At 39.4% G+C, this 24,521-nt stretch overlaps 1 protein-coding gene across 2 annotated transcripts in view; it reads right to left on the bottom strand.

Annotated features, from left to right (window-relative positions):
* Positions 1 to 499: 499 nt before the first annotated feature.
* The window catches only part of LOC133154631 (leucine-rich repeat transmembrane neuronal protein 4), a 33,944-nt gene continuing 9,922 nt past the window's right edge, over positions 500 to 24,521 (bottom strand). The window contains exon 3 of one of the 2 annotated variants that reach the window (XM_061279485.1): positions 500 to 1,556. In XM_061279485.1, the coding sequence (XP_061135469.1) occupies positions 1,359 to 1,556 (198 nt within the window). In that variant the 3' untranslated portion in view covers positions 500 to 1,358. The remainder of the gene's footprint in view (positions 1,557 to 24,521) is intronic. The other variant, XM_061279486.1, reaches the window with a different exon arrangement.

Genomic DNA, 24,521 nt, shown 5'->3' on the forward strand with positions numbered 1-24,521 from the left:
AAGATAGTCACAGGGGCTCCAGATCAAATGAACAACCCTCGACAGGCGAGACAACTGCTCCTGACCAAAGGGAATGAACGTTTCCTGAGGAGAAAACGTTGCATTTTTTTGAAAAGGAAGAACATGGCGATATCCAAGCCAATAATTAGCATTTGATTTCATAAAAATCTCCCTTGGCACTCTGAGGTCTTTCCATGTACTCACTGACCACAACATTAGGTACACTTGCATACATATTTTCATACATCATCAAAGTGAGCATCATTAGTGCTATCAAGTCCAGAATTTTTGAAACATCTCTTATATTTTGTCGCATCAGATAGTGCAGGTGTACCTAATGCTGTGTCTTTACCTCACGTAAACAGCAGAGCGGGTGCCCTTTAAATGTTCAGCGCTGCTCTTTAGTCTCAATCATCTCTGCAGCAGTCCAAATAGAAGAGGGTTGGAGTTAATGTCACTGATCCTAATGAATAACACAAAGATAGTTGATTTACCACAGTTTATTTTCCATAGAATATGTAACATCCCGTAAAAAGTTCACGTATGTAGATAGTATGTGAGCACACGATAAGAACACATCTGGGCAGGAAAAATGAACACTTCATACAGGAATGCATTAAATGGATGATGAAAAGCTGGCTCGATATATGAGTGTGCAAGTGAGACAAGGTCTGCACTTGCTATTTATTTTTTTTATACATGTTTACTTTTCTGTGCAGTTAATCTAAATGCAATGGACTTCACAAATGAAAATCAAAAGTCCGTCTACTATTTTCTGGCACGGTGTGTGGCTGTACATGTAGCACTTTTGTTCTGCTCTTTTACTTATCTACTCAATTTGATTGGTTAGTTCAATATAAATGAAAATCCTACAGGGACATGTGACTGGCAATAATCATGATAACAATATGCAAACCCCAAAAAGGCAGCAGAAAACTTGGGAATCGGCAGTTCTTCTCGCTGTTTCCCGGGCTCCGTTTTTCTAGCCATTGGATTATTTTCCCTGACACAGCAGAGGTACCCAGACGAGGAGAAGTGACAAAAATACAGAATGCTTAATAGGATTAACAAATCATCAAAGTATTACCTCTAATACTCCTCAACAAGCAGAGCGGAACATTGAAAGTCAAGCTTGCTGTTCAGCCTCCTTGGCTAATTGAGGATATCGAGGCTTGGGTGGGTCCGAAGCTCATCAATCAATACAATTGTACCCTTACACTGTATTTCCATGGAGAAATATTTCATCGCCATTACCCTGGGTCCTGGATGCTCTACAGAAGATCGACTGCCTCTGTTACCATTATTACCAATTTCCTCCAACAGAGTCTGTCTTATGTTTTGTAAAGTCTGTTGACTATTTAATAGTGTGTGCTGCTCACTGGCGGAGGGAATCGGTACGGGGGAAGGACGCTCACTGGGCCCCGTTGGTACCCGCTTGGCCTCAGTGCGTCCATCTCCTGATTGTGGGGCTCCAGGTTGACGTGCAGGTGAGCATGGCAGTAGTCCAGCACTGATGGCTCACAACCGTACGTCAGGGCTCTCAACTGCAGCGGAATCTACAAGAGTAGACAAAGTGCAAAGAGAAGGGGAGCACACACGTGAGCTTTCTAAATCAGTCCATAAGTCCTCCATTCCAACATTTTGATCCGCTCTAAGAATATTTGAAATTGGCTTCATTTGCTCATGGCACTGTGCTGTCATTAATGCAGTCTTGGCTGGTGATACGGAGCACGCCGCAAGACTTGAAATATGTGCCGCTCAAACACCAACTCTCAACTGGAATGATTTATACGTAAGATGAAAGCCTTGTGCAAGAGTGCACACATACTTTTTGCCCTCTTTTAAATGGAATCAAGGCTCCATTTAGAAGAGAGTGCTTATTATATTAACACTTAGCTGATTCCTGCATTGAGGGTATTTAGGTTTACCTGCAAGTGAGGTCAGGCTTGTATCAATTGAATGGCACAGAGGTGTCTGCCTCATGAATGAATGAACCATTATACTCACCTGCACACCATGACATCTAGTATAGTTTTCTCTGCAAGTCTTGGGCTGCCATGAGCTTTGATGTCACACTGACCTTTTTCGTAGCAGATTTAGAGCAATCGAGGCTTCCGAATTGTTGCTCAGATGTTCTGTCTCAACTTTCAATTTTGCCATAAGTCTATGTGTGGATAATATTTAACTGTGTCATCCCATGATCATCTCATGTACGTTTTACTGCATGCTACACAAATATTTGCATGCCTTGTATGATAAGCTTCTATTTTATCCAGACAATAAATGATATGGTCCTTTTGTAACATCATACCTAAGGGTGCCCGAGACTTGTTTCACAGTAGCGCATATGCAAATTTCATTTTAAAGCAGAGCACTGTACTGGATTATTTTACAATACAGGCACATCACAGACTATACAGCACAAAGTACATCACAGAATGATAGACAATGGGAAACAACCACAGACACACAATAACGTATCATATAATTTTAAAAACAACATCGGAAGCAATGTATCATTTCAGTCAGCCAGCCACTCAGTTATTAAATACATAGCAGTGTTTCCTTTTATGAAGAATGATGAATGTACCACGCATTGTATTGTTTGTTCTTTGTTCCTGTATTATACTAGTACATGTCTCGAGGGGCTTTTCAAAGTCCCCTCATGTAAAAATCACTGCTCACTATCACAAATGTGCAGAGGGACATCTATTATTAAAAGTTCTGGATTATTTGCTCAAACCACAAAAGGATTGACTTAAAACTCATTTGATTCCCTATTCTGTCTGTATCTAGCGTTGGTCAAGATTCACAATGCCATCAGCAGTCCAATCTGGCTTTGTTTGCTCACTGCTTAAATTGGAAGATTAGTCAGAAACACCTTTTTGTCTACGTCTGAACTTTGCACACTCCTTCCGAAGGAGTAATGAAAAGTAAATACGCAGATGTAAAAAATAAGGCAAGTCTCTGCGTGTCTTTATCTGGGGTTCCTTTGTGCAAATTGCTGAGGAAACATTTAGGCTTGTTTTCTCCAATTAATGGAACCGTAAAAGTGAAGGCTGTAAGTGGTGAAGTCGATATGAATGTGTTTGGTCGAGGCAATCGCCTTTTTCGCTTGCTCTACAACTGTAGTTGGCAATGCCTTTATCTTCTCGACATTTTGTGCCTTGTCTGTTTAGCTTCTACAATGCTAGAAAATCCAAAAGGGCCATAAAATAACCTGAGTTGACATTACTGAGACAATAAACAGTTTTCCCCCATCACTGTGAAATTCAAAGGAGCTTTACACAACCGTAAATACATGACTAAAAACACATTGAAACTCCAATTGCATTTTCATGATTATGGTTTAAAAAAAAACTTCGAAAACAAAATTAGATCTGTAATGTAATTTTTTCACTTTCCCCCAAAAAAGATATAAACAAAATGAGTTTTTGTACAGTTTCCCATCTCTTTCCTTTTTTGCATGCTTTAGCTCGTTAGCACTAGAGAATAAGTACAATTGAAGCTTAACTAGAAAACCACTGGCATGCTGTACCTGGGGTAATGTCTGGATTTTTTTTAGTGAGTCAATAAAACAAAAATGATTCCATTTACAACCTTGTACCTGTTATGTACACTTGTGTGACACTGCCCAATGGAAAAAGTTGAGGGTTCGCACGGATGCCAGGAATGGAAGAAGTAAGCGCAGTCAAGCTGCCAAATGCTATTAGAGCGTGAGTGTGTACTCTATATTCAATGATCTCTTGACACTTGATTTCTTAGAGCACCTCTAACTGCGAAACATGCCCAATTCGCACTTGCTTTTCGCATCTTTACCTGATCCCCTTTGCACTGACTGAGTACTCAATATTCCAGGGTCTTCTATCGAAGCCCAAACGATCTTCCTAACTTGTAGATCACCTTGGGTACGGATGTTTGCCAAGTGAGAGCAGGTAAATGCACCGCATATATATCGGTGACTGACTTTCAAAATGCCTCGATAGCGTTTAACATTCAATTGACTTGGGAAGTCGTTGAAAATTGGTCGACAACTCGCTTGTGTTTTCTTTTCCTACTGTTTCTTTTCGAAATAGTAACTGTGGTTTTGTCAGCAATATCAACACTTGGATGCCATTGATTTGCCTTGATGCGGGAGCATCCTACAAAATCTCAAGGCATTTTCAATCTTTTCCAATTAAGATGAGGATCAATAAAGAAAAAAAAAAAGTTTTATACTGCAAGCTCTCCAATTTCCAAAGGTTTTGTATTTCTTATAAGGCGTCCGTTGTTAAGACGACAAAACGTGTACATATCTGCAAGGCTCTTCTGCATCTTAGTGCAAGTAAAAGCCTTTTTGGCCAAGCCAGCAGAGTGTGCATTTAGCTTTTAATTAGGAATAGAGGGGAATGTTGGCTGTTATAGGAGGACCTTTCAGAGGTGAGTCATTCACTTCTACAGTTGGACAGCTGCCAACAGCTGCAAAGGGCTTAAGGATGCATACATTCAATTTTGCCCGGGGCATAATCGACATATCCACAACTTTAATAGTCGAGGAGGATCTACCCGGTAGAGGTGTAAGGTACAAATGCATATAGGATGAAATAAAATCTCTTGCCTGCAAAAGCTACAGCATCAAACAATAGTTTTTATTCCTCCTTGTAATGTGTGACAGTGATGGTTTGTGTGGGAACCCCTACTTTGTCTGCCGACTTGGTGTCCTACCTGACAACAATTGGGATTTTGTTGCAGAGGATGTCGAGGGATGGTGAGTGGTGAGGGTGTGTCGGCACAATTTCCTTTTCTCCTTTTTTGCACAGCTGCCCAGTTTTTCCAGAGTAGCATGCTGGAGCTTTTCTTGTTTTTATTTGCCCCATTAAGTCTTTTTTTTTTTTGTGGTCAATCTAGATTTTTGCCCAAGCAGGATACGACAGCGCTGGATTTGGGCTGGTCCAGTGTTGGCCCCGCTTATTTTACTCATGGTCGTGGTCTCTAGTCCTTTTTGTTTGTTGGAACTTATTTTTGCTTGGGCAATATAAAGCGGTGGCATTTTGACTTCACTCCTCTTTGTCTCTGGTGTCCTTTATGTGTTGTGGACTCTTCATGAGTCCGTAGTATTCCAAATAAGTCATTCTATAGTGAGCCGTTGGCTATTAGCCAAGGTAATAAAACAGACATCGGACCCATTGTTAGGGTTGATAGATTATTTTGATCGTATGATTATGTTGGAATATAGACTATAATGATGAACCAAACTTGTCCTGTACTCACAACGCAGTAAAATAAAGTGCTTGCACCCTCTGCTTGTTAGACCAGCTGTAGAGAAAGCAATCAAAGTTGTTCTGTTTACATTAGATTGTAAAACACCCCCTGCTCTGATTTGACCAGAGGCCGGGGGGTTTACCAAGCCTATCCACTCTCACCCCCACCCTGCTTCTCTCAATAAATGCTAAAAGAGCATACTGTGGTTCTTGCAAATAAGCTAGACCCATCTTTTGTATATGAGAGCAACATCCCCAAATCTTTTTCAGGTGCTGTTATATACATTCAGAGTGTACAATGCCATTATATCCCCTCAAGATTTTACGACGCATGTCTTTGCTTCTGCAAATGCCCCTCACCTCCAATAAATTTTGTATTGCTGGACTTTCATTATCTGGAGGTGAAAGGTTCTCAGAAATCTCCATTATGCATTTTTTTAAAGCACCTAAAACCTTGTTAACATAATTTTGGTACATCTACACATTGCTGGTGGGAGGAAATGCTTTCGCACGCCGGGCACTTTCCCTCATCATTTGCAATCACAACTCACCCCCGCAGGCGCTTGCTACTGACATCAACATGAAGTGTCACAAGAGGCTTCCAAGACATCAATGCCACCAACGTAAGTACTCTTAAGGAGGATTTCTAAATTAAGAACAGTTTTGGTACATGCAAGAGAACAGGAACTGCTTAACATACTTATGGCCTTGATTTGCGCATACATGGAAAAATGGGCGAAAATGTGACTGCTCATTCAAACAGACGTGGAAGCTGAGCTAGCAACTGGCTGGATGCACTCACAACTGCATCTGCTAAACATGCAAAATTGCCATGCAGTTGATTTTGTGTGTTTTGGGGAATTATTACGGCAGACTTGCACGTGGGCATATTAAGGCATTTGAGGGCAGACTCATTCATGGGGTCTTCCACATCCCTTTCCTGCAAAATAATCAACTACCGTGTGAATGTGAGAAAATGATCCTGCTTCCTCAGCTAGATACAGTCCTTAAAATATTTATTGAGAATTGAAAGACATGTTTCACTGTAAGCTTGTTAAATATGAATTTTGTATTTTATTGCGTATACATATGGAGGAGCATTACACCACTCCGTATGTGACATTAGGTGATAATGGCACAATAAATTATTCTGAGCAAAAGTGCAACCCATTATCAGAATACCCTAATGAAGACAAAGGATTTCTCCCAAAACATGTCAGGTAAATAACAACCTATAAAACCTCTGAGATAGAAGAATTATGAGACTAAGAATACCTTGTAGTCGCAATAGCAATGAAAAGTGGAATAAGTGACACACAATGTTGTCTAATGTAATAAAAACATAGCAATAATGTTCAAAATATATTTTACTGACTTTAATATTCACTATGTAATTACATCTTCTTTCAAAAGCATTTGTCAAAACAACCATAATCCCGCAGATGTGGGGATTTATCATCCCCTAATGCTGCTCATCCTTTTTTAAGCTCATCAATGCACACTGAGAAACAAAAAATGTGCTTTTTTCTGGTACAGGTAGAAATAACCCTGATACTTTGCCCAAAAAGATGAGTAGATTAATTCACAATGAATATCATACAATATATTGATAATTCAGGTGGTTCACTGCTTTATTTTGCAGTTATGTGACGTTCAAGCTGGGACACTCGTGCACAAGGTGTTTAAATGTTTACCTCATAAATCTGTTCGTCTGTGCCTACATCTGCACATTTCTGGTTGAAACACCTTAATATTGTATGTTTAGAATAATACAAATCAGTTGAATCTGATTTTGCTTTCAAACTATAAAACAGGTGCCACAGTGAGCCTGAGTTAACAGGTCACATCACAGTTCAGAGGTGTGGCGTTCGATTCCGGCTCTGCCCTTCCAGTGTGGCGTTTGCATGTTCCACTCTACTCTGGTACTCCGGTTTTGCCCAGATTCCAAAAACATGCAACTCCAAATTGTCTGGAGTTGTACTTGTGAGTGCGGATGGTTGTTCGTCTCTGTGTGCCCTGCGATTGGCTGGCACCCAGTTCAGGGTTTAGCCCGCCAAATGCCCAAAGTCAGCTGGGATAGGCTCCGGCACGCCTGCGACCCTCGTGAAGAAAAGCGGTTCAGATGAAGGATGGATGAATAGATGGATTGTTTTCTAACATGTATAAATACAGCTGTCGTCGATGCCATTCTGCTAATCTTCACGACAAGAAAAATAAAACTGCTGCACGGGCTTTTTGCCTTTGGAAGGAAACCCGACATTTATCCACTTTGATCATATGCCAGTACATGTTATCACATACACAAATGCATAAAACCATCTTACATAAATTGGGTAAATTATTCCTGTCTGTTTTCCGATGCAAACATGACTGCAAAAAAGTGCAGTATAAACCGTGTTGGATTTCTTTGGCACCGTACCTGTTTATCTTTGACTTTTACTATTAAAGCAATAAAATTAATCACGGAAAGTGTCACTTCTTCTCTTTAGAGTGACTATAATCACAATTTACACTCACTGGCTACAACATGCACACTCTAATGAAATCCACTACAAGAGCTGAAAGTATTATTACATGCCTAGGGTAAAAAACTGCATACAGTGTTGATGGCACTCAGCTTCCAACCTCCTGAGATGTCAAATATTGGACCAGAATTTCTTCAAAGCCATCTGGAAGTCGTACTACATGGCCTCGCCGAACTTCTCCCATGCCTGTGGGAGCAACCACTCGAGCTGAATTCCGCTTGGCCTTCTAGTATGTATCAGCGGTATCTGGAGTCCCACAGGCCGAAAAGGCAGGGAGGACTCCTTCAACTTGACGACATCCCTCACTGCCGGTGTCCACAAACGGGTTTGGGGATTGCAATCACAACACACACAATGCCCACCTTAAGGCCACAGCTTCAGTTGGCCGCTTCAACAATAAAAGTACAGAACATGGTCCACTAAGACGCAACCTCCCCCGTCCGTCTCTTCCGGGAAAAAGAAAAGGTGTTAAGGAATAAATAACATGTAATAGAAAGTGACATAGAATAAATTGTTTGGACAGCCATCTTAGAGAATATTTTCATATATCGCACAAGGCCAAACCATTACATTTATCAGTCTCCTTCATTCCACAAGGGGATAATGTTGCAAATCAAAAGATAATGCAGCAAGCACAAACGCATTATGAGGCCTCGACTGACAAACTCATGCTTAATGATAATACAGTACAGCATAATCACCTTCGTTGAAACTGAATGGTCATTGTTTACCCGCTTGGCTGCCTTAGGAAAAAAGGCATTATTATTTTGTTTGACAGGCAAGATATCAAACCGTTTCTGCACACTGGTTGCACAAGGGTTTTAATAAAGACTGCAAGTGGTATGCTGAGGTGAGTATTCTGCCTTATAATGTCAATACCGGAGTACTGACACAAAGAATTCGATTTTATTTTGTAACAAATATTGTGGTTGTAGTTTACGGTGGTGAGAAACTACGCAGCATCTATCTAATGCTGTATTCTGTAGTGATGGGAAAATGAAGCTTCATATTGCTTCATGAACCCGTTGTGTATTTTTAGTCTTCTATATGGCACTGTTGGTTTAACTTCTAAGAAATGGGTTTCAGAAATGACCATTTGTGTGCTTCCAGCGTTATGTTGAACAGAGAGTGCCATCTAAAGGGCTCAATCATCTCATGAAATATTTGAAAGGTTCCTTTTACCATCACTCGATAATGTACAGCGCTGTTATTTCCGTAAAAAAGTCTCTGTAAGTGTTGACCATTATATTTATGTGAGAATTAACTACAGTGATAATCCAAATTTATATCCTTACCAGGGAACATGAAGATTCTGCTGCCATTATCGCCCGAGACCCAATTACAATAATGCATCATTTATCGTTACATTCCAGACCACCACCGTAATAGACAAAATCGGCAAAATAGTGACCAAATATTTATTACATTATTTATCTGTATTTTTAAGATTCATTCAAGGATTCAAAGAAATTCTATTGCCATACCGGCATCACACGATATGGTACCAATACAAAACAAAAACACGTATAACACAATACAATGTACAAACTAACTAGATAATGTTACGGTGTTCATACATGAGGTAAATTCACAGTCTTTGCAGGAAAGATGTATGACTTGGTAAAGTGGCTACGATAGACGGTCACTTGTGGGCTTACTCGGGTGAGACAAGCAAAGTGTCGAGCAGACGTACCTCCATTTTTCAGAATTTAATAGCTGGTGGATGAGATGCATGTCATCGGAATTATGTTTTTATTTTCCTTTTTGTTTGCGATCCGAGTCCAAATGATCTACGGCTCACTACTGGGCCGCGGGACCGTCGTTGGGGACCACCCCAACAAATATGTTCTACTTAACCTTGAACTAAATTCCCAAAACATGAGTCAAATTAAATCACTTTGTTCCAAGTGGGAGCAATGGACAACGCTCTGAGAGCAAAATAGCCATAACCGTCCCATAAAATAAAACCACTTAGCCATAAATACTGAAGCATTCATTTGGAGTCTAGACATCAAAACAAAGGCAGGTTAATATTCACTCTCTTTTGCGTTCTGGTCAGATCAAATCATTAGAGGACTATCTGCATTCCAAATAAATACTAGGGATGATTCACATTTTATATTTACACTTTGAGCAATTATTTCATGCGACTGCACGTGATGATCTGAGGTGGTCTATTCACGTGCTCCATGTGTTTTCTGCTGTATAGACAGAACATAAATTACAACATATATTTAATATTAGCTACAGGATGCACATACAGCAATCCAAGAATGGGAGGATGTTCAGATGTAAAGAGAGCTCCAACAAAGTGGCAGCAAATTGAGTCAGATTTAGAGACTAAATGGCGCCCGACACCAATTGTTACTTTGTGTCATAAGTAAATAAATCGACTACCTATGAACTAGAAAATTGTTGCAGATGTGGTCCTTCAATCACTAATTAGAGGTATAGAAAATAGAACTGACATTTCTACTGATATGACCTTTCCTCTCACGCGCACCTTGTGTGTGCTGTTCAAACTGCTCCAAATAACAGAAATATTTTGATCAGAATATTTATCAAAATGAGAACATGTAATTTAATGTCTTATTATCAGCATTTTGGAATTTAATAGAAATAGGGGCGGGAAAAGAATGGTAAACTGTTATTGTACTGATATTTGACCTTTCCCTTTTTACAAAAAGCATCTTGAATCTGTTTTAATCCAATGTAATCCCAAATAATCCTAAAGATTTTCAAGAATGATGACTGAAACGGGGTCACTGAAAAGTGCTTGCATGTGCAGATGTCCATCTCCCGCTGTTGAAATATACAGTATCAAGCTATCTCTAGTTCTAGAACATGCAAACTCCACACAGGTAGACCGGAGCTAGAACCCAAACCCGCACCTCAGGACTGAGAGGTGGCTGTGCTAACCAGTGCTACACCATGCTGCCTCAGATGACAACATTATGTAAAAGACAAAAACTTCTTTAGTGCTCTTAAATGCCCCAGGTGATTGTTTTTTTCACAATATGAGCACTGTTTCCAGAGCAGGTTTTTACATACTGCCATGTTTCAACCTTGGCATTGTTTATAATTGACCGTAAACATTTTTTTCTTTTTCTTTCCCTTTTTCTGCTGAAGTATATTTCAGACTCTAGATTTTTAGTTTTACTTATGTAGTACATGAGTTCAATCATTAACTGTATTTTTTTACCAATCTTTGCCCCCCTCTTTTTCTATACCATCAAACCTGTATTAATTACTCAGTGTCAATACTTTAGCCACCTTTATAATAAGGATACAATAACATACTTTAGAAGAAACACTTTTAAGTGCATAGCATTAACAATATTCAAGGATTCAATGATATTATTATTTGTATTATTATATAAATAAATTATATTCAATGATACACGTGTTCTTAAATTTGTATTCATATATATATTTCTTATTGTTATTTATTTAATTGAAATATTTTCATGCTGCATAAATGTCCCCTTGTTTAGAACTGCAAATGTTGTGTAGCCACTGCTCTCAGCACCAGAGTGCGGGCTTTTCATTCCAGTCCAGTTGCCATGGCAATAACTGAAAAGAATGGGTCTGTATGTCCAACTCTTCATGCTGTGGAAGACTGCGTGTTGAGGATGCGCTTGTATTTTATTTGTTGTACTCTTTCATTATGTGGGCACGCCGACATCAAATCTTTACTATTGACCAGCTAGCACACGCTCTAACAACTACACACATCAATGTCCTGCTCTAAATCTGATCTCCTCTCAAACATCGGATTAGTTGGAGAACCAACATGCTTACGTTTGGTCACACAGTACAGTGAACTACACTGGGGAGGATCAGATTTGTGTGATCCCTTTCGGACACATCGTCTACATTGAAGGGGCCAAGAGGCCATCTATTTACTGATAGAGTGCAGCAAATGTGAGCAACAAGACTGAAGGTAAAAATTATTTTGTAGTAGTACATTTCATGGAAGCACTAACAAGAAAACCACTTTGCACCCACTAATGGGCATATTTGCTGCTGTCTTAAATATTAGAGACGAAGCAGATGGTGGCATGAAGAGCCACAGGTAACACCCAGTGCATCATTTTTTGGCCATTCATCTCTCTCATCACTCACTCAGTATTCTAATCCTTGTGGCTTTCAGCCAAACATTGTCATTGCTGTAGTGATTTTGCATGGCACTTGCAAGAGATTAGTTCTCAACAGTTTTTCCCCCTTGGATTTCCTCATTGCAATTAATTGTTAGACTGTGGGCGATGCTATTGTCCTTGTTTGTTTCATGCCTGAGCCAACTACATGATTTTTATTCTCGACAAACTGCTGGCACCTTGAAATGCATCACTACCATGGCAGATGTGATGATGGCATTTCCAAAAGATGTCACATCACGATAAAGGACATGTAGTAAATCTCCAAATCAAATATACGTAGTCGCTGTTATGCACAATATTTGGGTAAGAAATGCTTTGCAGCTTTCCTGGTCATCTCTCTGTGTTCTCATCAGAGCACAGATGACCATTTTGTTTTCAGCTAAAATGCGTTTCTATGGGTCCCTGTGCTCATCTCCTCTGTCTCCTTCTATGCCTTCCTCTGCTTAACTAGTTACTCTGCAGTCACATCAGTTTGATGGCCCACTTTATTAAGATAAATGAGTCTTATCTAGCCTGTGTGCATGTCATATAGCCTACTGTAGATAGGTTCATCAGCTATCACCTTGAGAAGTCCGACAGCATGTCTCTGGGGGTCACCTTGGAGAACAAGTTCCCACTGCCACTGCAAATATTCGGTTAATCTGACAAACAAAGATGTCTCAGTTAGTCCGTCAGTTTTTTTTGGACAGATCTCACCTCTATGCATTTCCGCTCTCGAAGCCCTGCAGAATTGAGAGACACTAAATGATTGCAATATCCAGTGAACTCGATTTGATAATTCAACAATGCTCACTAGAGCAACGATAACAGGCAGATTAAGGGCTGACTATTAATCTGCTACACTCACCAATCACGTTAACTCCTAAAGAGGTCTCGCCTGAAAGCCGCTGACTTATTTTTAGCCTGGACAGTGAGGAGACTGTAAAAAGAGCAACTTGTGTCTTAGTCAGACAAAGCTGATTAAAGTTCCTGCACTAATAGAATTACATTGTTTGTTTTGTACGGTTTTAGTTGACTCTGGCCACTTTCATCAAAGCAGTTTCCTGCAGGTCACATTTTCCAGTCACCATGGTCTTGTCAGGCCGTCCGTGGTTTTGCTGTTTTGTTTGCCTTTTGAAAAAAGGTTAGTAAAATAAAACAATAAAAAGACAGATTCTGGTTGCAGGAAAGGGGATTGCAGATTTACTATACAGTAAAATTTGAAAGTGGGTTGTGCAAATGCCAAAGGGAGAAAACTATTACATTTTTGTGAGATTTGGATAAAAATGCAAATAGTTGTAGTCAATATTGCATGAATGGAACAGCCCGTCCTCCAGGATTACAACGACACCTTCTGTTAGTGTTAGTCATCCTCCACGTTGCCTGCTAACTGACTGATTTTATGTGTTGTTAGACAAAGAGAGTTTTTCCACAGTGCTTTAGAAACGTCAATCACATCTTTTTTTTTTTTTTACCCTCCCAGTGTCCCTTTGATTTGTAACGTGACTTGTTTAATCCACATTTTTGTCCGAGTTCCTCTGAGTCACACAATCAACAACCACCAAAGATCAGCACCTGATTTTAGGAAGCCAAGAAAAAGATTGTTGGTGTTAAAAAAAAAAAAAACCTTAAAAAAAAAAAACCACTAAAATGCACTATAACATTCTGTACGGTCATGCTTTACGAACTACAGGAGAAATATAAAGACTCTTTCCTAATTTGTAAGTACAAAATATATCTTACTGGCCATTGTTGTCACAAGGCATTGATATTCTTTGACACCTTCGTCAAGCAGTGTTTGATGCTTGCATTCTAATTCATGATTTATTTTTGTCTGACAGCTGACATATGGATGTCACCTGCAGAGTGACGATTGTCTCTTCATGCAGGAGGCATGGTGCTGGAGAACTTTGGTTCAAATAAGGCCACCGACCTCATTTCATGGGGCAATGAGATGATTATGGTGGCAGGCCACAGGGGCCTCTGAGGTATTAAATGGCTTCCTCAGAACCACAATAAAGACCAACTGGATTTCAGATGAACGGGGGAAAGTGGAGGGAATGAATCGTTTAGAAAATGAGGCAGTGATGACAAAGAAAAAGAAGGATGCAAGTATTATTGAAATTGGAGGAAATTATACCCTTATTTAGACACACATAGATCGACCAGTGGCCGTGTAGAAATGATTGACAAAGCTAATGTGCAAATTTGTGTGGTGTGAAAATCCCAGTCCACTTGGACTGACTTGTCGCTGTGACATTTGACAATATGGTGGACAAATATCTAGTAACCAAATTAATTTTGATTTTGAATGTCAACTTTAAGGCACATTGTTGAATATCTGGGTGAGAAACCGTTTACAAGTAAAAGCTACTTTCTTTAAATGTGGAATTCACGAATCCTGTGAAATCAGGTCTTGGGTGGAAATAAACATCTCAGATGTAAAAGCATTAATGATGTGAAAGCAAAGAGAAGATTGAAAAATGTTTTTCTAGATTACATTGTTGAAGGTGATGCACCATGATTCAGAGAGATGTTATTTGGTAGGCGGTATCATTGCAGCATGCGCACACCTCACAACTATCTGCTTCAATTTCAAACTACACTATGTGGAAAGTGTTGTAAATGGAAGAGGACATGGTGTTATTCTCAAAGATTTAGGAGTGTACTCATCCAAATTTTTGCCCATTCACCCAGAAGAAAATTTAAAGTCAGACTTGGCTCTTAACGCTCTAGTTATAGGGTAATAGGACTGAAGCAGGATTCTCCCAAAAAAAAGAACCTTACTCAACCATGCTTTATTGGTCCTTCTCCTCCAGAGTTATGCTTGGACACAACGTGACCTTCTCTAAACTGTCCACTCAGTGTTGAAAGCATACAATTATCAGCAAAATAAGATGAAGGGGAAACTCAGGTGAAAATGACTGCTTGAATAATAATACTATTTGGCTATGAGGTGTGTCTCAATAATTGTATCCACATACGCAACTCCCCCTGAAAATTTTGTTATGCCAATTGATTTCTCCAATTCAGCAATACCAGTTGAAGTTATATTATAGTCGTAGAGCACAGCTCCAGTAAATGGGTGGGATGCTGAGCCAAAGAATTGCTAAAATTGCAATAGAGCAATCGTATTTAAAAGAGCAAAGAGGAGTTTCACTTTTGAGTTGCACACTCCAAATTCTTTACAACAGTCACTTCTGAAAGACCAATTAGAAGGACCCTGGAGTCTTGGCTTGACCACAATATGAGGTATGATTCGCCCATTCTTGAAGTTCATTCACTTACTCCTTCACAGGTTAAGCGATAATAGTCATAACATTTTTCATCACTTGCTGGTTTAACTCCATCACCACAAACAGCGAAAAACATCACGTGTGCAGTTGTGCAGGACCCTACACATGTGGCTTTCCTCAGGACGCTCTGGTCTGCTCCCCGACTCCCAACCTTTACCACCCCCGCCCTCACACTAGACCTCGAACTAACCAACTCCTCAGTGGGACTTTTTTCATCCCAGGTGAGACTTCACCACTAAGGCATCCGAAAAAGATATCGGAGCAATTTCACTTGGCTCTTATGGATGTAAATCACCTGTAGGGAGGAGCGCCGCCACCATGTAGTGAAAACTATTTTCACCCACTTGTATCAGCAATCTTGTCCTTTCGGTCGAAGCTCATGACCACGGGAGAGAGGGGGAATTTACATCGACCGACTCGCCCTCGGCTTTCACTTAACCACAACAGTTTGCTATGATACATTCACTCCACTGCATTAACTCAAATAACCTTTAGGATAAATTGTACTCTTCAGACTAGACTATTGCAACAGACGTTTTTACTTTTATTTCAATACTTGTGTAAAGGAAAAACGTAATGTTTACCAGCCTGTGTTATAAATAATATTTTCTTACTAACAGTACTTTGCTTATGACTTCGATTTTGCAATCCAGCATTTTTGACTAAGAATGTTTAAATGTCAAAACTGGAAAGGTGCACTGTTCACACAGCCTTGCCCACAATGTACGTACTGTTTTTGAGACTAGAGTGAATTAAGGATAACGACCTGTATGGCTTGGTACAGACAGTAGAGGTAACAGGGTGAAGGTCTTGTGGCTTGATTATTTTTTTTTTTTTATCCACAGTACTGTCAGTCTACTATTGCTCTTCAAAAACTCTTTCTTCCTATAATTGCTATTTCTTTTTACTATAAGACCAAGCTTCTTGATGCAATGCACATTTTTTTTTATCTCAATTCAGTATTTCAAATTGCAAAGCTATTATAAAGATTTTTAACATTGATCGCGCTTCCATATGTTTCATAATGTGGCTTTGCATTAATTTCAGCCGCCACACTGTTCCCATTTCCTTGTAATTACAAACACGTTTGTCTTGGTCTCCCACAATGACAATAAACATCTGCTGTCATTGTCCTGCATTCTAAATCTCATCCATGTCCAATGACTGGAGCCATTCCCTGTGTGCATTGGGTGGAAAGCAGGGGAATCACTGTGGACACACACACACGCACGCACACACGCACACACACACACATTTGTGTGGGTGTTTTGCTTATTGTTTATCCAGCCCATGTATAATATCAACCAGGTACTTACAATAAGTGTGGGTGTAAACATGTTTAGGTGCCATTTGTTATATGTATGCTCATTGTGAAATCTATTTACATGATGAAGTGCACTTGGAATTTAGACCAGATCCGTGAAAACAGAAGTCAATGAAATTGGCAATATTCTGCACCTCTTGTGGGTTTGATCACAATATTCTCAGAAGTTACAGGAAGACAATATATGTATATAGACAAAGACCCATTTGTATTTCAATCCCAAGGCCTTCATAATTCATCAACAACAAGCATCTCCAAAGTCTGGCCCGGGAGCCTATTGCAATGCGTGTTCAAATTTCATTCATTAAAATAGTTGCTGGAAAACAAGACAACCGATAAAGAGAAATCTATAACGAGCTGAAAGTTGAGTACGGATGACTCAAATGCATACTTGTTGTTCAGTGTGCGTGTGGGCAGGCGGGAGATGCAACAACCACTTGTCAGCACCAAACAACAATGTGGGCTGTCTGTGATGTGTCAGAGTTTTTAAACGGGAATAAAAAAAAAAAAAAAACAGCCCAATAATGACAATGATGTAGAGCAGGGGTTTTCAACTTTTTTTGTCCGAGGGATCACCATTATAACCAAGAAGCAACTCAGGAACCACTGCTTTGGCGGAATATTATTCTCTTTTGTAGCGAAGAAGGATAGACCTATACAGGCTATTTTTTTGCATCTGCATGTCTATTTTGAGAATCTCAGCTACATTTGATGTTGTTTGGATGCGTAAATGGATTCACAAATTAGTCCATCTATCTATCTATCTATCTATCTATCTATCTATCTATCTATCTATCTATCTATCTATCTATCTATCTATCTATCTATCTATCTATCTATCTATCTATCTATCTATCTATCTATCTATCTATCTATCTATCTATCTATCTATCTATCTATCTATCTATCTATCTATCTATCTATCTATCTATCTATCTATCTATCTATCTATCTATCTATCTATCTATCTATCTATCTATCTATCTATCTATCTATCTATCTATCTATCTATCTATCTATCTATCTATCTATCTATCTATCTATCTATCTATCTATCTATCTATCTATCTATCTATCTATCTATCTATCTATCTATCTATCCACCCCCTCTCTCTCTCTACCTCTTGATCCCTCCCTCCCTCCCTCCCTCCCTCCCTCCATCCATCCATCCATCCATCCATCCATCCATCCATCCATCCATCCATCCATCCATCCATCCATCCATCCATCCATCCATCCATCCATCCATCCATCCATCCATCCATCCATCCATCCATCCATCCATCCATCCATCCATCCATCCATCCATCCATCCATCCATCCATGCACCCATATGTCCTTCTACCTCTATCTATAATTTCTGTTTAAGTGATGCAGCTCCTGTATGAGAGTTCCAAGGCAATTTGCAGGTGGCCCAAGTGAAGTGTCCAATGAGTGTGTGGCTCCAGTATAAGTTACTTATCTTGGGTCTGGTAGAATTTCAGGCAACATTAACTTAATGAGCTCAGGCTCAAAGCTGTAGCTTCAGCACTTGATCCTCCCTCTAATCTGCTCCTATAAGGGACCAGATCGGCGCCATCACTGACACATGTAGCCAAATGAGATTTCTTTTCAGAGCTTCAACGTTCACATTGCATAATCTGGTGGGAAAATCAAAGATTAGTGTTGCACTTGAACGTCTGGCTGCTATTTTGCCATGTTCAGACTGTTGACTCATGTTAACAGGGACTATTATTCCTGCGCTTCATCCTGTTCAACAATTTTGTCGGTAGTTTTAAAATGACAAACAAAATAATGACCTTGTAACGCAATTAGTGAATTGACAGAGAAATTTACGAGTGAATGATCGCTCGTTTAGAATCTGCCATTTAACTGAACTGCAAAAAAAAAATGCTGCCTTATGTGGAAATTGCTCGCGAAATATAATAGTGGAAATGTTCCTCAATTTGCAATCATTACCACCTTGCTCAAGCACATCAACAGAAATAGTCCACAAAAGTGACTCCAACTGGGTTGCAGCACTAAAACAAAGAGGGAAACACATTTCAAACGGTATCGCGAAATAGCCCCCCCCCCCCCCAAAAAAAAAAAAAAATATATATATATATATACGTATATATACACATTCTATTAAAAATGTATTGTGGGTAACAAAATGTACTGCAGGGAAAAACATCCTCCTTCATCTCTGTTGGTGGGACATTACGATCTACACGTTCCATGAACTACAATTATCTTATTTAAATACTTAAAATTGATCTTGATCAATCAGAATAAGGGGCAAAAAAAAAAAAAAAAAGGAAACAGGATGAATACTACATTTTAAGCATTGCAATCACATGACCTCCTCGGCCTTCCACAATGGCAGGCTCACACCTATGAGCTCTATGGAAATTGCAATTGACTGTGATACCAAAAAAAGCACAGAGGTCTCACTCTTGTCAAACACGCATGGGTTGCAGGATCAATACAGACTACTGATCTCCAATTGATGAGATGTCTCTGCCCGTGGCTTTGAAAGAATCTCCCCCACTGATTTATTCCTCCAAGGAATGTTGTGCAGAATCCTTGAATATTCGTTCAGACATGTCTCTGTACGTTTATCTTTTTTATTCTTTGTTTAAATTATATCAATTCCAGCACATTCGGCAGCCAGAATAAATGAATACATTTAATTTCTAATGACATCAGGTATAATCATGGAGACATGATTCCAGAAATTTCAGTTGACTACGATTTTTCAGAACATTTTAATGTTTTTTTTAATTTACTTTTACTTTCGTAAACTAGAATCAAGAAAGACTATTTTGAGGGAACTACGTACATGTGAAGTCCACCTTTCCATAGTTTTATGATAACAAACAGAGAATGAGGAGCTAATTTCCCAGAAAATTGTCTTATCATGTGTTTTCCTGTGTGGTCATTTTCAAAGTATACTTTGTGATTTTATGTAAAGGTCCAGACCGTCCAATGCTTCAAAATTCATTGTGTTTATGACCAAAACAAGACAATCATGAATTTTCTGGCTTATTTGCTTTCTATAAATTTATTTGTTTTGTTTTGCTTATTTTTCTACTCGGGGAAAAATGCCTAGAAGAGATTGTGATTGGAGAGAAATAGGTAGCACTGTGAAACACAGAGTGGGAGTATAAACGGAATGGAGAGTTGAAGAGACAAAAGCCTGAAATCTGAGGTCTGTTTAAATTCTGCTCAGTCATTGCACATCTAATTCTGCCTGGATGAGCAGCCTCACATTCGGTAAACACAATTGTTTTTCCTCTGTGATAGCTCAAATTTATTTTCATTTCTTTGCCAGCACAGAGCTCAGGCTTCTGATTTGCCTGATGTCTGCTCAGTCAAATCTGTCACATTCTACATGTTTGTTACGGAAACACTTCAATGATCAGAATGTATTACACTTTTCCGAAAGAGGCTTGCAAGAGAAATATTGTTGCTGAACATAGGCGTGATGTTTTTTCTTTGGGTTGAAAAGGTTACATTGGCATCCTGATGGAAAAAGCAGGGAGATAGTTCAAAGAATTCTGCCTGTGCACACCAAATTACACATGCAACAAAAACTGCAACATTTTCCAGCCCAACATTTGTCCTTTTCCATCATTGAAATGATCTTTGTTGCTGGCAACACTTCAAGGAAATATAAGAGAATGGATCAGCTCAAATGCAGCAACGATGTGGCTCCACAACAATACTGTTCATAAAAAAACGACTAGAGTTTGAAATTGCCTCAACAGTCTGGAACCTACAGTGTGAAGTTCAAGTTCAAATACTTTGCCCTGGGTTAAACCATTTCTTTCTTTTGCCATTATGACTGATGATGGTGGAGATGTGTGCTTCTGTGCCCTCTGGTTCCCTGCTTGTACATGCATCTTTAACTTAACACAGCACAATATTTGCAATTACTAACACTGGCAAGGCCATCATAACAAGGAGAATGCACTGGAGCGCAACGGTAATGCTGCTTGCACTTACACTGCCATAACTGGGAAGGATTTATAGCCCTTTTGGGCTAACCTTTAAGTTTGCTCATTTATTTTTACAGACGTGAATCATAACAGTAGTTATTTTCTGACATGTTTCATATAGAGAAGCTTTGGGACACCCTCTTAATAAATTTACACAGTCTCATTTCCTTTGTACAAGTGCTCGGTGAATTATATTTTTTTATTTACTAACACGGCACCTTAGGGTTTTGTGCTGTGAAAATAATTAACCATGATGAAAATGATGTGTTTTGGACACATTTGGAAGGTATCCTGATTGAAAAAAAAAAGAAGCGAGTAGTAGGAAAGGGCTGGTGTGATTTATCTTCTTCCACCCGCCAACAGATGCATGAAAGGATATGTTGGAGCATTGTAGTTTGTTGTCATCTCTTTGCACATAGTAAAATCCTGTCAAATGGGTTTAAAGGTTTTCTTCCTCAGATTTACAACCATTCTTAGCTGACAACTTGTCGCTGCATCTACAAGAAAAACGAATAGGCTAACATACAGCATATCGATAAGATGTCGACAAAACTGCTACACTGTTTAATTATGTTTCTGTTCTTATTGTCATTTTTCTTTTAAAGAGGACATGTGATGGACAATTGACTTTTTAATGTTTGTTATAAATAATATTGTCTCTGGAGTGTATTCTTACCCATCTAGTGTGAAATTAAACAACCAAGTACTGTCAATTTTTTTAGTTATTGTCTTATTTCTAAAAACGCGTCTGAAAGACGTTATACTGTAAAAATAAAAGAGTTGAGTGAACTCAAAATTTCAAGGCAGCAAAACATTTTACCATTCTAATTTGGGCATTTAAATGAAATGTTATACGTTTTTCTGTTGTGAAAATTGGCTTTCCTGCATTTCACAACAAAGAAATAAGTGTTTACAGAATGGCTATTGAACCCCCAACCTAACCCCGATAAAAGTAAAAACAACATGCTTACTCTGTTACGCTAACACAAGTGTTGCCTAAAAAAAGCAGTAATTTATCGTTTTTCTAAATAAAATGATTAAATGACACATTATTTTTTTTACAATTTATGAGACTGTGTAGCTAATTAATTAATCACTCTGAGTTGAATGAAATGACCTAACACATGTGGCTCAACACCTGGAATCTGTTTACATTTGTTTAGAAACTGTTTAGAATTGCAAATTAAGTTGCTGTGTGCTAGTCAATCCTTCCATTGTTTATTCATGCCCCTCTAACTAATTTGAGAACCCCTAATGTCAAATTAATCGGGTCAGTGTAGTTGACTGCCAGTCCAGTCATCTTTTTTATTGTGTTAGTTCTCCTTTTATAGTCTTGTGACACATGCATATCAAAAATGGGTCTGTCCTTCCATATACGCGGGTCACTATTTGTCTCATCCTTCCACTTACACATAATGAAAATGTCTTTCCGAATTTGGCCATTGAAGTAGACAAAACAATTCTGAGTGGGAATTGATTGAATTACAACAGAACTGTAGTGGTCTTAAACCCACAGTGGAGACTTTTGCAATTCTCAGCCTCTTCAGATGCAGTGAAGTGTAATAACACTTCACTTTCCTGCTTTAAAATGAGTCTGCAGTACCAGTAAGTGAATGGGCCTCAAGAAGCAGAAGAACGGCCGCTTTGTCATATTACTTGAATAATTCCAATTCAATATGGATCTGAAGTAATAAGGGAGGAACAGCAGTAAGTGCTTCAAGATGAGTTGAAAAATGAATGTCTAGTGTGAACAAAACAACTTCTTCCAGAATGCAGAATATTTTTTAGGTTGCATTATTAATTCTGTCTGTGAAGGCAAACTTGTCGTTAAGTGGCAGATAAGCTGTCAAATCCCATTAAAGATGAAGAATCAGTAGCTTAGTGAACAGGACTGTTATCAGGGGGAATCCAGGTCATGTGATTGCTGACTGATATGCGAGCTGCGACAGCATAATACGTGATATGGGATCGGCATTTTTGGAATGTACGCATTTTGGCTGAAAATCCTTTTTCACTCCTTGGCCTTAATCTACTGGGGGGGGGGGGGGGGGGGGACCACCTTTAATACTCTTACTTAGTGCGTGCCAGATGTGATTTCCCAACATCACCGCATCTGTTTAGACTGCAGTCGGTGAGTGCCACTGTTTGCCCGAATGCATTTCATCAGCTGCCAGAAGAAGAAGCGAGCCACTCGCATTCGGATGCAACAGCAGCGTGTGAGCGTGCGAGAGCCACACGCGCCCTCGCTCATTCCGCCACGTATCAAGGCGGCGAATTGCATTACACTCGATTGAGGCCCCTGTCAGTGGACACATTGGTTTCACTGCCTCTTCTATAATGCATTTCTCTTTTAAGACGGATTGTTGAATTTTGTTGTAAAGCTGCGAGCCAATCTATCAGCATGCCCGACACCAAAACTAGATGTGCTCCCTTGAAGTTATTGCACAGAGGAAATGTTTCTGTGGATGAGACATTGGAGCTTCAAAGAGCAAAGCAGAGTGACAAAAAAGTTCAAGATGTACTTTCTTATGGGCAAGTGGATTAACTCATTTGCTTTGGATTGCCGCCATTTGATAAGCAATGGGGGAGGACGTGGAAAGACGTCGTAGTGCATCAACTGGTTGCGGGAGGCGCTAGTTAATATGTGATTAGCACATTTCTGCTACTGTCACAGATGACGTTCATGTATGCAACCTTGTGAAGCTTTTCGTGTACCAATGAGGCGGGCCTGAAACTACAAATACAAGAGATGCATCAAAAACATGTCTTTGCAAAGAGTAGCCAATCAGTCTTGGTTTTATGAGTAGTATTATCATACTGAGATGTGTTTTAATACAGCAGTTGGACAGTGACTGACTGAAATATTTGCTGCCAAAGTACAACAAGGTATAGATTCTTGCTATGGTTGACATCTCAGATGAGACATCATTTAAATTTTTAGGAATTTTGCTATGACAAAGAACAACAATTCATTTTATACACCTTCTATTATGAAAGTGTGAAAACATTTGACCTTAGCCCTCAATTATTTTGGTCCTATTTCATCGTACAGAGTTCAACATAAATAAGTTCACTTCAACTGATCTGTGAGATGGTGGTATTTGCTCATCTGTCAGGAGTCTGGCTTTGGAGTTGGAGAAATGAGTCCTGCAGCTGACACACTGAGAAATGGCAACTAGATGTTGAGAGATGCAAGTCTCTTAATGTGAAGGTCCCCTTGAGCAAGGCACTGTCTCCAGCCCTAGTTGAAAGTTTGAGTTCATTTGTCATCGTGTTGCTAAAATGAATAACACCAAGGACTAATAAGCTTACTTTTCAAAGGAACTTGACTTGAGAACTATATTTCACTCGAAATGAATTGTATTCTCCTTCAAACAGAAGGCAGTAGGTGCTGAAAGTTTTGGAAATCGTGAAGGACTTTCTCTGTAATGACGCTGATGATCGAAAGCTGCGAAACATTCCTGTTGCACTTGACGAAATTTCGTTTTTAACCTGAGTCAAAGCAAACGATAAAGTGAGCTATGTAAATCTGATTTGATGATTGTAGTGTTTCCTGCAGATAAGAGGCGATCGGGAAACATTGTTGTTCTGCGGGCAAATTACAACTCAGCCCTCCTAATGTTTCATTTGAGGGATGTGCCCCCCCAGCACATCATCCACCTGATTATTGAAATCCTCTCTTTTCACCGCCCGGGGTGTCAGATTTCCATTATCAGAAAATTGGTGTCAGCTGATTGGCCAGTGTCTTCGCCGTGTGGCCTTGAAAACTTTGCACCAATGCAAACGACAGACTCACATGATTTGTTTAGAACGGACAGCTTAATTTGATCTTGGCTTTAAGTGAAGGACTAGGTAATCGTCTAATATCAATTGCTTGGCGGAGTTAATGATGTTGTCAATCAGTGCTGACCTCAATTTCAAATGGCGGTTTGGAGGTTAACAAAGCAATGACTTTCATCCCTTTTCTCCTTTGCAGCAAAAGGCGTCCTCGGTGATCCACCTGCGACAATCACT

The sequence above is a fragment of the Syngnathus typhle genome, linkage group LG5 (assembly GCF_033458585.1).
Source record: "Syngnathus typhle isolate RoL2023-S1 ecotype Sweden linkage group LG5, RoL_Styp_1.0, whole genome shotgun sequence".
In the NCBI taxonomy this organism is placed as follows: domain Eukaryota; kingdom Metazoa; phylum Chordata; class Actinopteri; order Syngnathiformes; family Syngnathidae; genus Syngnathus; species Syngnathus typhle.